This window comes from Nyctibius grandis, chromosome W, assembly GCF_013368605.1.
Source record: "Nyctibius grandis isolate bNycGra1 chromosome W, bNycGra1.pri, whole genome shotgun sequence".
In the NCBI taxonomy this organism is placed as follows: domain Eukaryota; kingdom Metazoa; phylum Chordata; class Aves; order Nyctibiiformes; family Nyctibiidae; genus Nyctibius; species Nyctibius grandis.
In genome coordinates this window covers 17,458,588-17,471,444 of record NC_090694.1, presented here as the reverse complement: position 1 = coordinate 17,471,444, position 12,857 = coordinate 17,458,588, and the positions used below count along the sequence as shown (strand labels likewise).

General features: G+C 38.6%; 1 protein-coding gene across 1 annotated transcript in view; it reads right to left on the bottom strand.

The window, feature by feature from the left end:
• Nucleotides 1-1,397: 1,397 nt before the first annotated feature.
• Nucleotides 1,398-12,857, bottom strand: part of LOC137675718 (ras GTPase-activating protein 1) — a gene marked incomplete at its 5' end in the record, with an annotated part of 129,479 nt that continues 118,019 nt past the window's right edge. Inside the window, 4 exons of the mRNA XM_068421909.1 lie at nucleotides 1,398-2,420; nucleotides 4,629-4,763; nucleotides 6,101-6,178; nucleotides 9,014-9,102. Of these exons, the coding sequence (XP_068278010.1) occupies nucleotides 2,337-2,420; nucleotides 4,629-4,763; nucleotides 6,101-6,178; nucleotides 9,014-9,102 (386 nt within the window). The remainder of the gene's footprint in view (nucleotides 2,421-4,628; nucleotides 4,764-6,100; nucleotides 6,179-9,013; nucleotides 9,103-12,857) is intronic.

Below are 12,857 nucleotides of genomic sequence, written 5' to 3'. Positions count from 1 at the left end.
CATTATTATACTGTTTTTCATTATTATAGTTCATTAAAACTGTTTTAACTTTCCAACCTATAAGTCTCTCTCCCTTTTCCCTTTCCCTTTCCCTTCTGGGGAGGGAAGGAGGGTTAATAGAGAGCATCTGCCACCGGTTTACTAGCCAGCCCAGCTTTAAACTGTGACACCTACACATCTGGGCAGTGTCCCTATATTCTTTCCAGGACACGTGTCCCTGCTTCTACTGCCTGTGCATTTCCTTCTTACACTTTAGTTTGACCAGGCGCTCCTTACTGAGCCGTGTTGGTCTCCTGCCTTCCTTGCCCAATTTTCTACACGTGGGAATTGAGGGCTCCTGCAAGAGCTGCCAGCTGTGTTAAGCTCCTATCGTCCCTGAGGGCAGTGCTTAAGTTTCATAGAATGTTAATAGAACCTTAAGTGCTTTAGAGCAGGATCTGCTGCCTCCTTCCCAAGCTTGTCATTGAACCAATTGAAAGAAAACAACCTTGCTTATAACATTTTCAGCATTCCCAACATTCTTCTCAAATGTACTGTTAAAAAGAGACTGCAGCATCTACAGTATGTAATGTAACCATAGTTGTGTGACTTAACCTGTTGCTGCAACTGCTGATCCTGCAGCTATAATCTCAGATTAGATTACTGTGACTAATGTACATGAGGACTACTGAGAATAATTTAAAAAAAAACCCAACAACTTCAAGTAGTTATATGCTGTCCAAAGCTAGGTCAAAGTATTTCATTGTACTGGTTTTGGCTGGGATGGAGTTAACTTTCTTCATAGCAGCCCATATGGTGCTGTGTTTTGGATTTGTGACTAAATCTTGACAACACAGCAGTGTTTTGGCTATTGCTGAACAGTGTTAGCACAGTGTCCAGGCTTTCTGTTTTTCCCACTCTGCCCCACCAGGGAGTAGGCTGGGGAGTGAGCAAGAAGTTTGGAGGGGACACAGCTGGGACAGGTGACCTGAACTGGCCAAAGGGATATTCCATTCCATATAATGTCATGCTCAGCAATAAAAGTGGAGGGAAGGGGTTTTTTTGGGGGGGAAGGTAGCTGTTGTTCAGAGACTGGCTGGACATCAGTCTTCTTCTGGGAGGTGGTGAGTGATTGCCTTTGCATCACTTGTTCTGTTTTTCTTTTCTTTATCTTTCCTTTCTCAACCCCTGAGTTTTCTTGCTTTTACTCTTATTCTCTCCCCTGTCCTGTTTTTGGTGGGGGGGAGTGAGCAAGTAGCTGTGTAGGGGGTAAACTACAACATTAATTTTCACACACAGTTTTAGGAAATAAGTGGTGTCAATTTTTTAATATACATATGTAAATGTAACTTTGAGATTTACCTACAGTCATTTTTATCAATGCATTTTATATGCAGTAGATAAATAGCCAACCACATATGTTATCCAAATTTCATTTTTACAATGTTCTATTACTTGCACCCAAAGTTAGCCAGTTTCCATAAAGAGTCTATCGGCAGCTTGATTATTTTAAAAACTTATTTTTCAGGTTTAAAAATAAGATTCATGGTAGCCTTACATTACACACAAGACCAACCAACACATATTTTATAAAATGGTTTAATGGATGCATGCATGTCTGATACAGTGATAATAAATTTACTGAATTCTAATTATTCACTGTTGTAAACATTTTACAAAAGCATTGTGATTTACCTGGATGGATACACAGTCCTTGGACGAATTATTTAGATTGAATCAGTGGCACATTAAAGAATAAAGCTGACAAGATCCCTTCTGCATATTCTTTTGACATGATTCCAGCAAGAGAAACAACATGGTATAAAAAGTATACAGGAAAGATTGTTCTTACCATAACCATCAAACTCTGGAAATTGTAAATACAAGTTCAAGTGGTTGAAACAAAGTCATAATAATTGTAACCAGTCAGAAATTACAGTAAGAAATGTTATCCAGTTACATGTATCTGTCAAAACAATGCATTTCTTCCCTTGTCAGTTGATAATTCTTTTCCAACAAGACAGAAAAACTTTGGCAAGTTCAGGTGTTGAAAATAATTTTCAAAGTTCAAGACAGTCACAGCATTTTCTTTGCAGAAGGTAAACTGTACACCAAGGCTCAGAGGCTGTAAAAACTGGTTCCAAGTGGAAAAAAGTGCAAATATCCTGCACAGATAGTTTAAAAAGCTTCTGGTACAATCATTCACTAACAGAATCTTTGTTTTCTTTTTGCATAGTTCATACATAATTGGGAATGTGACAGGGTGTGCTATTTTTGGCAAGAGCAAAAAAAGTGATACTTGTGTGAGTTGCCATGTTAGACGTGCTGGATCCATGCAGAATTCAGGTAGAGGGCTGCTACCTGATGTTATTAGAGATTGAATACTGATTTTGTTTTTGTTGAAGCAGTTCTGTAATAGCCAACAGCTTCTTAAGAACATGCTGTAGAAAAAAAAAAAAAAACAAACACACAAAAACACCTCAGAACAACCCTACATTAACAACTAGAAAAAAACAAAACCCATCTTGCTTGAGAAGCATCTTCAACATTAACCTACCAGACTTAGAATTAGGTAGTTTAAAATATATTTAAACCCCCCACACGCACACACACACCCCCCAACCCCCCCCAGCCCCAATTCCCTAGTCACTAAGACATTACTTCAAAAGGCAACTGTAAAACAGCAATATGAAATTTATCTGCACCCATGGAGATCCATTAAGTCTTGCCAACTTAACCTGAGAGTTTCAAAATGAAAGAAAGTTCTCCTATCTGTTAAAAAAAATCTGTAAACTAAAAATCTATTCTCGGGTATTTTCCCCATGTGAAAGTTCAGAACTGGGCCAAGAAAATGAAAAAAAAAGTCCGTTGACTAAAAAAAAGGGTATAATACAATTCACTTCTGCACAGGCAGAACTACCCTCTCTTAACTTTCTGAAAACCTGGTCATTAAACTAAACCAAATGCAACTGAACATACACATAAAACAGGCTGAGAAATTGTATTGCTAATGCACTGTCAGGAGTCCAATCATTTTTTCATTATAGTAGAACTATGTTCAACTACAACAGGGTGATCCTGGACCATTAGGGCACTTACAGGAGGAAAAGGGGGAAAAAAAATCAAGAATTTTCTTTATGGAAACCCATGAGGAGAAATTACTCCTCTGAAGTAGAAATATAAGTGTATCGAGGAAACAGTATCAAATCTGTAATCATTAAGTACTTCAGATACAGGTCTTGTAAAAGGAAAGATATCCCTTATCTGTAAGCAACACATATTTAGTACTGAAAACTTCTACTATCCTGCCTTGCCAGTCTAGCCATCATTTTTGCTTTGTCAAGACTAGCAGTAGCTGTAAGTGAATTATGAACTTGAATGTGATTTATTTTTTTTCCCTCATATGCCACTGAAGAGGTAAATTGTAGTAGTTATTAAACTGGATTAGTTTTGAACTGCTATAATGAAGCATTATCTCATTTTTAATTCCTTGAGTTTTCTTCTGCCAAAGATGATTAAATACAAATATATTTTCACCTTTTGCAAAATCACCATAAGAGTTCCCAGTAATCCCCTTATTTAAAGAACATTACTGCCAAAAAATGCATTATTTGAGTAACATCTGCTGCCTGGAGAAAGAAATATAGATTTATCGTCTACCTGGGTTTAAATTAAGGCCTTCAAAGAGGATATAGGAAGCCCAGTCTTTAAACCATGAGAATAATAAGAAATCTGATTACAAGAAGTTATTTTGAAACAATTAAATTAAAAACTATTTTAAAAACTACCTCTTTGAAAATGAGTCATTAAATAAATAGTTTAAGCTGATACCGATTAAATTTAAGGAAGACCATCTCTAAATAAAAAGGCTTTCTATAGTACAACTGCCCCTGTCCCCAAATCATTAGCATTAAAAAGGGAAGACTACTTAAATTATGTCCTGCACAGCACAATATACTAGTCAAGCATACCAAAACATATTACTGTGCAATAAGTAGAATTGTCGACTTGAAGTTCATCATAATTAGTAGACCATAGGCAAGTATATTACTTTTGCAGTATTTTGAGACAATGCATGAAGTAATGTGATTTTTTTTCCTCTTAAAAAATAATTTTCATAAAAGCTGTAGAGAAGTTTAATAGTTGGAACAGAACACTCATTTATAGTCTTTGCTAGAGAAGTTTGTCATGTTTTTTCACAAATGTAATAAATCAGGAAGCAGAAATGAAGTAGTGATAGAAAGCTAAGGAAAGTAAATTTAGTTATTTAGTTCTCAATTAGAAGAGCTAGATCCTAAAACTAGAGCCTGTCAGAAGACAGTAATTTCTTGGGGTTAGGTTTCCTCTAGAAACTAAAAACTTCAACTGGAAACTAAACAAAAAAAAGCAAAAAAACAAAAGCAAAAAAAAAGAAAAAAAAAACAAAAGCAAGACCAAACCAAACCAAACCAAACACCAAAAAAACGACCAAAAAAACACCATAGTTTTGAGCTTCTTTACCTTTACAACTAGCAACCACCTGGTGAAATGTACATATTATTTATCACTCATACTGCTGTACAGAAAAATTACAAAAGAATCACGATATTAAGCAATAACTCAAGACATGCTATCTGTACCTGTGATTTTTGTTAACCATTGTAGTTTACCTGCATTACACCTCGCTCATTACTGAGTGTCCGAAGTTCATCTGAATGTGCCACACACATCTCATGCAAGGCTGCCAGATAACGAGATAAGTCAGTTCTAGAGTGCTCTGTAGTGTCTGGAAGCTCAGGAACATTCTTTAACAAAAATTATGAGAGCAGACTTAGAATGGTGAGTAGCCAGGCATATAAGAAATTAAATTATAGTTCTACAGACATGCCAACAGCTGTTTTGATACTGCAAGCAAGTACTGCAATGTTTTTCTTCACAATTAAGTCTTCTGTCCATGTTATCTAATACAAATTATATATTTCCTCCTCTCCACAAGCATCTATTTTATGAAGACGTTTTAATTATGGTTACACATTACACATGGAGATATTACTTAATATACAGCAATCCTACTAGGGGGGTTCTACTAAAAGGTTTGATGTTGCTATGCTACCTCTGAGCTGGCCAGAAAGATACCGAGAAAAGAGATTCATATTATATCCTCCCCCAAAATGAGGGGGATCCATCCATTAGTGTTATTTTTTTTAATTTAAATCAGACAATAGCAGCAGCAAAAATGGACACCAAAAAAAAACCTCAAATTATCAAGTCAGTAAATCCACTAATAAAATAATGTAATTAAAACAGTAGATTAATCAGTTATTTTAAAACCCAACAGTTTTCTGGGTCCTCGTGCATAATCTGCCATTTAAAGAAAAAAAAAAGTATATCATAATACGCAGAAGTTGTCATTTAGCCAGAAAAAGGTGACATATGGCAATCCACCTGAATGACACTTCAAAACACTCATTCTTACAGATTATCAAAATAGTCTGAGATGTCTTCTAGGTCACTTTTAATAGATCAGTTCAGGAAGCTAGGCACATTTCTTTTATCTTCATTTTTAAAACAAATTCTTGATTTAAACATATACATATACACATAAATGAGCTCCTAACTCCTGTTATAGCTATCATACACAAAACAGTAACAGTTTCAAAGTGAACTGCAATTATTATTTTCTTTTAAACTACAATATCTAGAATTCATGCAGTGAGACATTTGGTAATGTATAACTAAAATGGAACATAATACTTTTTAAAACTTCAATTTTTTCTAATCTCAAGTCAAAAATATATGACAAATTACAGATAAGAATTTTTTGTTTTAAAATATTTGTTTAGAAGATTGGTATTTTTGGCCAAAAGCCCTAATCCTCGGGGAGAAGCTCAAATAGATCTCATGTCTACAGGAGTACTAAATGAATAAAATCTTTCAAACAGGACATTTGATTGGTTTTAATTCTGTGTGACAGGCCAGCAATCTGCAGTTCCTAAACATGCATAAGAAAATTTTTTCAGTAACAAGCATTCAAAATTGTGTGGAAGCTGATGCATTTTTGAGCTAGTTAACAAGAACTGTAAAGAATTTTAATTTACAATGTTGTTATACAACTTCAAATAATTTTTTTTAAACCACTTACCCCAAGTTCATCTAAGAACATGATCATGCGATGTTTGTTACTCTTGATGAATGGATTTACGCCCTCCATATATGGCTCCTAGTAATTTTAAAAAGTATTTATTAGAACAAATCAATACCAATTTAATAGTCGTACCTGAAGAGAACACATTGTAATCAGAAACAAATGACACTGCAAAACACAAGTGTGTCATCTGAAGTGATTTTATTTTTTCAAGTGAATTTATAATGACTGGTGTACAACCAGTCAAAAGATTATACATTTTGTATTCCAGATGGATTCTGAAATTGTTTATATATGCATTGTGACATGAAATTTTACATTTCTGAAATATTGAAGATGGACTTCTTTTTTTTCATTGCAGCTATATAACGGAGAAAACACTTTCAGAGGTAACATCAGGACATAAGTGCCCTCCTTCTTATTCTTTCATTAGTGATTACATTCCAAGTTGTGAGTCTCAGACAAATGGCTTTATAATGGCAGCCTGAACTCGCTTTCTTTCATTATGCTTAAGTCAACAGATTTTTATTGTTCAACCATGTTGCGACTTGGGAACCAGAACAGACCAATTGTTGCTGGCATTCTTTTAGTGATGCAATAGAAACTTTATTAAAGGTGAGGCTTTTTAGTGCAACTTGTAAAACTGATTTACAAAATTATGTCAAGCAATATGAAAATGAGTACAAATAAAAGGGGTGTTTCAAAATGCTGTACCAACAGAAAACACCAGTCTAAGGAATAAGTAGAGGAAAAGTGTGTGTGGGGGGGGAAGCCAGAGGTTGGTAGTTGTTCATTTGTTTCAGAATTAAAATACTCTATATCCAGGATGGAAGTTTAGTCCTAATTGGTCTCAATTTGAAAGTGAATTATTACATACAGTATATAAAAGAACATGGATGTGGAATGTATTTCAAGGTTCTGTACAGAGACATGCCAAGATTACTGAAAGATGTCTCCCCATTTTGACATCAAATAATCAATGGAAATGCAAAAAGGCTCCCATCATCTACTTAAGGCAGATGATACATCCTTCTTGAATGGACTCTTTCTAATCACAGATTTCTACTCTAGCATTTCTCAGTTGTCTTTTTGATATGGATATTCCTAAAGAAAATTTACCCATTTTACTATCACATAGATGTTTTCTTTGTGGAGGGATGGCTACCTGCCTCTCCTCTCCCACTTTTCCAACTTCAACACCCATCTAGTTGACCAAGGGAAGCCATTAGATGTGGTGGTTTTGAATTTTAGCAAAGCTTTTGATACTGTCCCTCACAGTATCCTTCTGGACAAAATGTCCAGCATACAGCTAGACAAGTCCATAATACATTGGGTGAGCAATTGGCTGACGGGTCGGGCTCAAAGGGTTATAGTAAATGGGGTTACATCAGGCTGGTGGCCAGTCACCAGTGGGGTTCCCAAGGCCTCAATTTTAGGGCTAGTGCTCTTTAATGTTTTTATAAATGATCTGGACGCAGGAATCAAATGTACATTAAGCAAGTTTGCTGACGATACTAAACTAGGAAGAGCTGTGGACTCCCTCAAGGGCAGAGAGGCCTTACAGAGAGGTCTGGATAGACTAAAGAGCTGGGCAATCACCAACCGTATGAAGTTTAACAAGAGCAAGTGCCAGATTCTCCACCTGGGACAGGGTAATCCTGGTTATACATACAAACTGGGGAGGAGAGGCTGGAGAGCAGCCCCGTGGAAAGAGATCTGGGGCTTTGGGTTGATGGCAAGTTGACCATGAGTCAACAGTGTGCTCTGGCAGCCAAAAGGGCCAACTGTGTCCTGGGGTGCATCAAGCACAGCATAGCTAGCCGGTCGAGGGAGATGATTGTCCCACTGTACTGGTGCAGACCCACCTTGAGTACTGTGTGTAGTTTTGGGCGCCTCAATATAAGAAGAACATCAAACTATTAGAGTGTGTCCAGAGGAGGGCGACCAAGATGGTGAAAGGCCTCGAAGGCAAGACTTATGAGGAGCGGCTGAGGTCACTTGGCTTGTTCAGCTTGGAGAAGAGAAGGCTGAGGGGTGACCTCATCGCAGTCTACAACTTCCTCAAGAGGGGAAGTGGAAGGGGAGGTGCTGATCTCCTCTCTCTGGTGACCAGCGATAGGACACAAGGAAATGGAATGAAGCTGCGTCAGGGGAAGTTCAGATTGAACCTTAGGAAAAGGTTCTTCACTGAGAGGGTGGTTGGTCACTGGAACAGCCTCCCCAGGGAAGCAGTCATGGCACCAAGCTTGTCATAGTTCAGGGAGCGTCTGGACGATGCTCTTAGTCATATGGTTTAGTTTTAGGTAGTCCTGCAAGGAGCAGGGAGTTGGACTTGATGATCCTTATGGGTCCCTTCCAACTTGAGATATTCTATGATTCTATGAATACTAGAGTATGACTGCTACCCTTTTGGTCATTGACAGATGGAAAAAACCAGTTCACATACTTCCACTGTTGTCTTTGGAACAAATGTCTGAGTTTATCTGTTCTCATAGCATGAAAATATGGTTGCATCACTCTTTATAATACCTACTAGTATGGTCATTGGTTCATCAATTATTTTAACAGGTCACTGCTTTTGTTCATACTATCAGATTCAAAATCTTCATGGCACGTACCAAATCATTCACATAAGTTTCTGGATGACTCATTCTCAAATGATTGACTCCTCTTTCCAATTCAGCCAGACTTTATACTACTGCTCTAGTTTAAATCAATATCCTGTTGAGCTCCAGCTGAAGAGGATAGAAGAAACTGCAAGAACAAGGCCTCCTTGCTGATGAAGACACCCAGGTCACACATCAGGATTTGCACAAGAAAACAGCAACAGATTTTTGTCTGTATTAAACAGGAACATTGAAATATATTGGAAATGCAGTTCTAGGCTGTTCTGTGTAAAATTATATTCACCTTAGCTCCAAATTCAACCAGATTTGCTAAATTCTGCACAGACTTGGCGACCAGCGTCAGTGTTCTTGCAGCAGTAGGGGAAGGAGAATCTGATAGGAATACAAAGTAGAGAGTTACTGGCCATTTCATTTAAAACTTCCAGTAGTCACATGAAAGTTAAGCTCTTCTACAATTTGGTATTTATCATGGAATTAAATACTTTGAATGCTGTAACAGAACTGCATGTGGAAAATATCTCACGATCAAGTAAACTTTTGTTGCTTTAGTAATTATGTCCACAAAAAATATTAATATGCATATCTGACTTTCTGTACTAGTTGCTTACAGAACAAAGTAAGCAAAATAGCATTCCTCAGAAGCCTAAAGTTAACAAAAGTTTTATGAATTAAGTGAAAAGCCTTTTCACAAAAATCAAACAACTCTGTTAAAAGAAAGATTATTTGTTCTTAGAATCTAATAAAATAATTAAGTTTACCCTTTTCTTTATTTGCATATACCCATATAAGTAGGTACTGCATTGTTATGCAAATTATACTTTAAATTACAAGTACCAGGAAAATAGACTAAACATTTTATGCAATCCTGGCTTGTATTTCCATGAACATGGTCAAATCTGGCTTTCCACTTACAGGTCATTTAAGTGTTCCAAAATTGACATGTTTATTATATAAACTCTAAATTTCACAGTGCTTCATTGAATGCTATATACTCTTCACTGTCTGTCTGCCCCCTTCCCCGCTCAGCATTGCAATTAATTAAAAAATAAGTTCCAACTTTTTAGGCATAGCTGGAGCTTAGACTGAGGCACTAATCATACAACTAATCTCAGTTGTTCATAGCATCTGGTGCTTAGTATTGTACATCCCTTTGAAGAAGCAATGCTGGAAAACATTACTAGCCTTAGAACTGGGAAGTTCAGGTGAGGAGAATTGATCTAAAGAAGAATATTCTTTTAAAAAAATCAACTAAGAAGGTTGAAACAAAGGACTTAACTTTTTCAGTAAATATTTTTGAGAACAGTTGTTGAGGTAACAGAATAGGCATATTGCTGCTGAAACTGAACTCTATATATCCAGCCTTCAGAATATTTCCCCTCCCCCTCCCCACCCCATTACAGCAAGAAAGTATGTTAGAAGCTTTGCTCCAAAAGAAAAAGAGCCCCCTTCCTTTTTTTTTTTTTAACAACAGCTCTAACAGCCCTATATAGAGTCCATAAATTTACCTTAGCAAAAGTGAAGACTATTCTCTGAATTTCTAAACAGGACTAACACTTACAGACAAGCTTAAAAGGGATTACACAAATTTATGGATAACAACTCCATTTACAGCTAAAGACACAGTGGTCTCAGTGCAGTTCCCAAGTTAGAAAATATGTAACTCACAAATCTGAAGATGATAAAAATACTAAAGAAAGGATCACCATATACGAGGCCATGGTTCTTAAATGCTTTCCCCAAAGCATGTATAAAAATGATTAATGGGAGAAAGGAACTTTTGAACTGACTCAGGCCTTCTCATTTAGCATAGCTGAAAGAGAGAGGACAGAAAACTTGCTACATTGTCAGAAAAGCTGCCTATAACGGTGAAAAAGGAAAAGTTTTTCCCCAAAGGGTTTCTGACACAAGTGATTTCTGATTTCTTCCTATTTCCAAGCCAGCATTTTACAGGTAAAATTAAGAAGGTGTTAGGGAGGGAAGGAGGAAAAACAATGGCTAGTGCAAACCAAATGCCCTCTAGGTTAGGATGAGCTTTGCCAAAAAAAAAAAAAAAAAAAAAGAAAAAAAGGAGAGGGGGGCGACAACACAAAGATCAAGTATAACATATGCAAACTTTTTAAAAATATGGAACTCAGATGTTCCAATATTTTAGTACTACAGTTTTCCCACCAATAGTTTATGCCTTTCCTTTCTTCCTCCCACAGGGATGTATTGGGTTTATGTGGCAAGGTTTTGGTAGCAGAGGGGCTACAGGGGTGGCTTCTGTGAGAAGCTGCCAGAAGCTTCCCCTATGTCCAATAGAGCCAGCTGGCTCCAAGACGGACCTGCTGCTGGCCAAGGCCGAGTCAATCAGCAACAGTGGTAGCACCTCTGTGATAACATATTAAAGAAGCGGGGGGGGGGGGGGGAACAACTGCTGCACAACAGCAGCCGGAAGAGAGAGGCATGAGAATATGTGAGAGAAACAACTATGCAGACACCAAGGTCAGAGAAGAAGGAGGGGGAGGAGGTGCTCCAGGCACCGGAGCAGAGATTCCCCTGCAGCCCATGGTGAAGACCATGGTGAGGCAGGTTGTCCCCCTGCAGCCTATGGAGGTCCACAGTGGAGCAGATATCCACCTGCAGCCTGTGGAGGACCCCCTGACGGAGCAGGTGGATGTGCCCCGAAGGAGGCTGTGACCCCATGGGAAGCCCATGCTGGAGCAGGCTCCTGGCCGGACCTGTGAACCCGTGGAGAGAGAAGCCCACGCAGAAGCAGGTTTGCTGGCAGGACTTGTGACCCATGGGGGACCCATGCTGGAGCAGTCTGTTCCTGAAGGACTGCAGCCTGTGGGAAGGACCCACGTTGGAGAAGTTCATGGAGGACTGTCTCTCATGGGAGGGACCCCATGCTGGAGCAGGGGAAGAGTGTGAGGAGTCCTCCCCCTGAGGAGGATGGAGCGGCAGAGACAACGTGTGATGAACTGACCGCAACCCCCATTCCCTGTCCACCTGCACCACTAGGGGAGGAGGAGGTAGAGAAATCGGGAGTGAAGTTGAGCCTGGGAGGAAGGGAGGGGTGGGGGGGATGGTGTTTTAAGATTTGTTTTTATTTCTCATTACCCTATTCTGATTTGATTGGTAATAAAATAAATTAATTTTACTGAGTTGAATCTGTTTCGCCCATGACAGTAATTGGTGAGTGATCTCTCCCTGTCCTTATCTCGACCCACGAGCTTTTCGGTATATTTTTGCTACCCTGTCCAGCTGAAGAGGAAGAGTGATAGGGCGGCTTTGGTGGGCACCTGGCATCCAGCCAGGGTCAACCCACCACAAAGGAATACAGCAAAACTTAAAACTTGAAATCTCATCAACACAGCCTTATGTCTAGAACAACAGTAACACACATACTAGTTGTTGCATCTGTAAGACCTCAACTGCATCTGTAAGACCTCAACTACATCTGTAAGCTCAGAAACATTTCTAGGTGCTTAAGTCAACTGCCATGGAATAATCCATGCCCCCACCATTAAAGCTTCACAACAAAGCCCTACGCCAACTGTGTCAGATGTCCCTGACGCATGCCAACACCCTAATCACGACTAAGAACTGTTTAGGAGAATGCTATCTGATATCAGCCAGAACTGTGCTACAGATCAGTATAGCATTTTCACAGTCCTGTTCTAGCAAACAGGAATAGTCCCTGTCACTGTTTTATTTACTGATAGAGATGCACTCTACAAAGAGAGCATCAAAAAACAGGGTAACACTTTTGTACTAGGCCTGGCTAGGATAGAGTTAATTCTCTTCATAGCAGCTCATATGGTGCTGTTTTAGATTTTTGACCAAAACAGTAATGATAACACACTAATGTTATAGCTTTTGCTGAATGGTGTTTACACAGCATCAAGGTTGCCTCTGTTTCTCACTCTGCCTCCCCAGTGAATAGATTGGGGGGTGCGCAATAGGCTGAGAGGGGACGCAACTGGGCAGATGACCCAAACTAACCAAAGAGATATTCCATAACATATAATGTCATGCTCAGCAATAAAAGGGAAAAGAAGGGGTTTTATGGGTGTTAGCCATCTTTTGCTCAGGAACTGGCTGAGCATCAGTCTACCCATGGGAGGTAGTGTGATTGCCTTTGC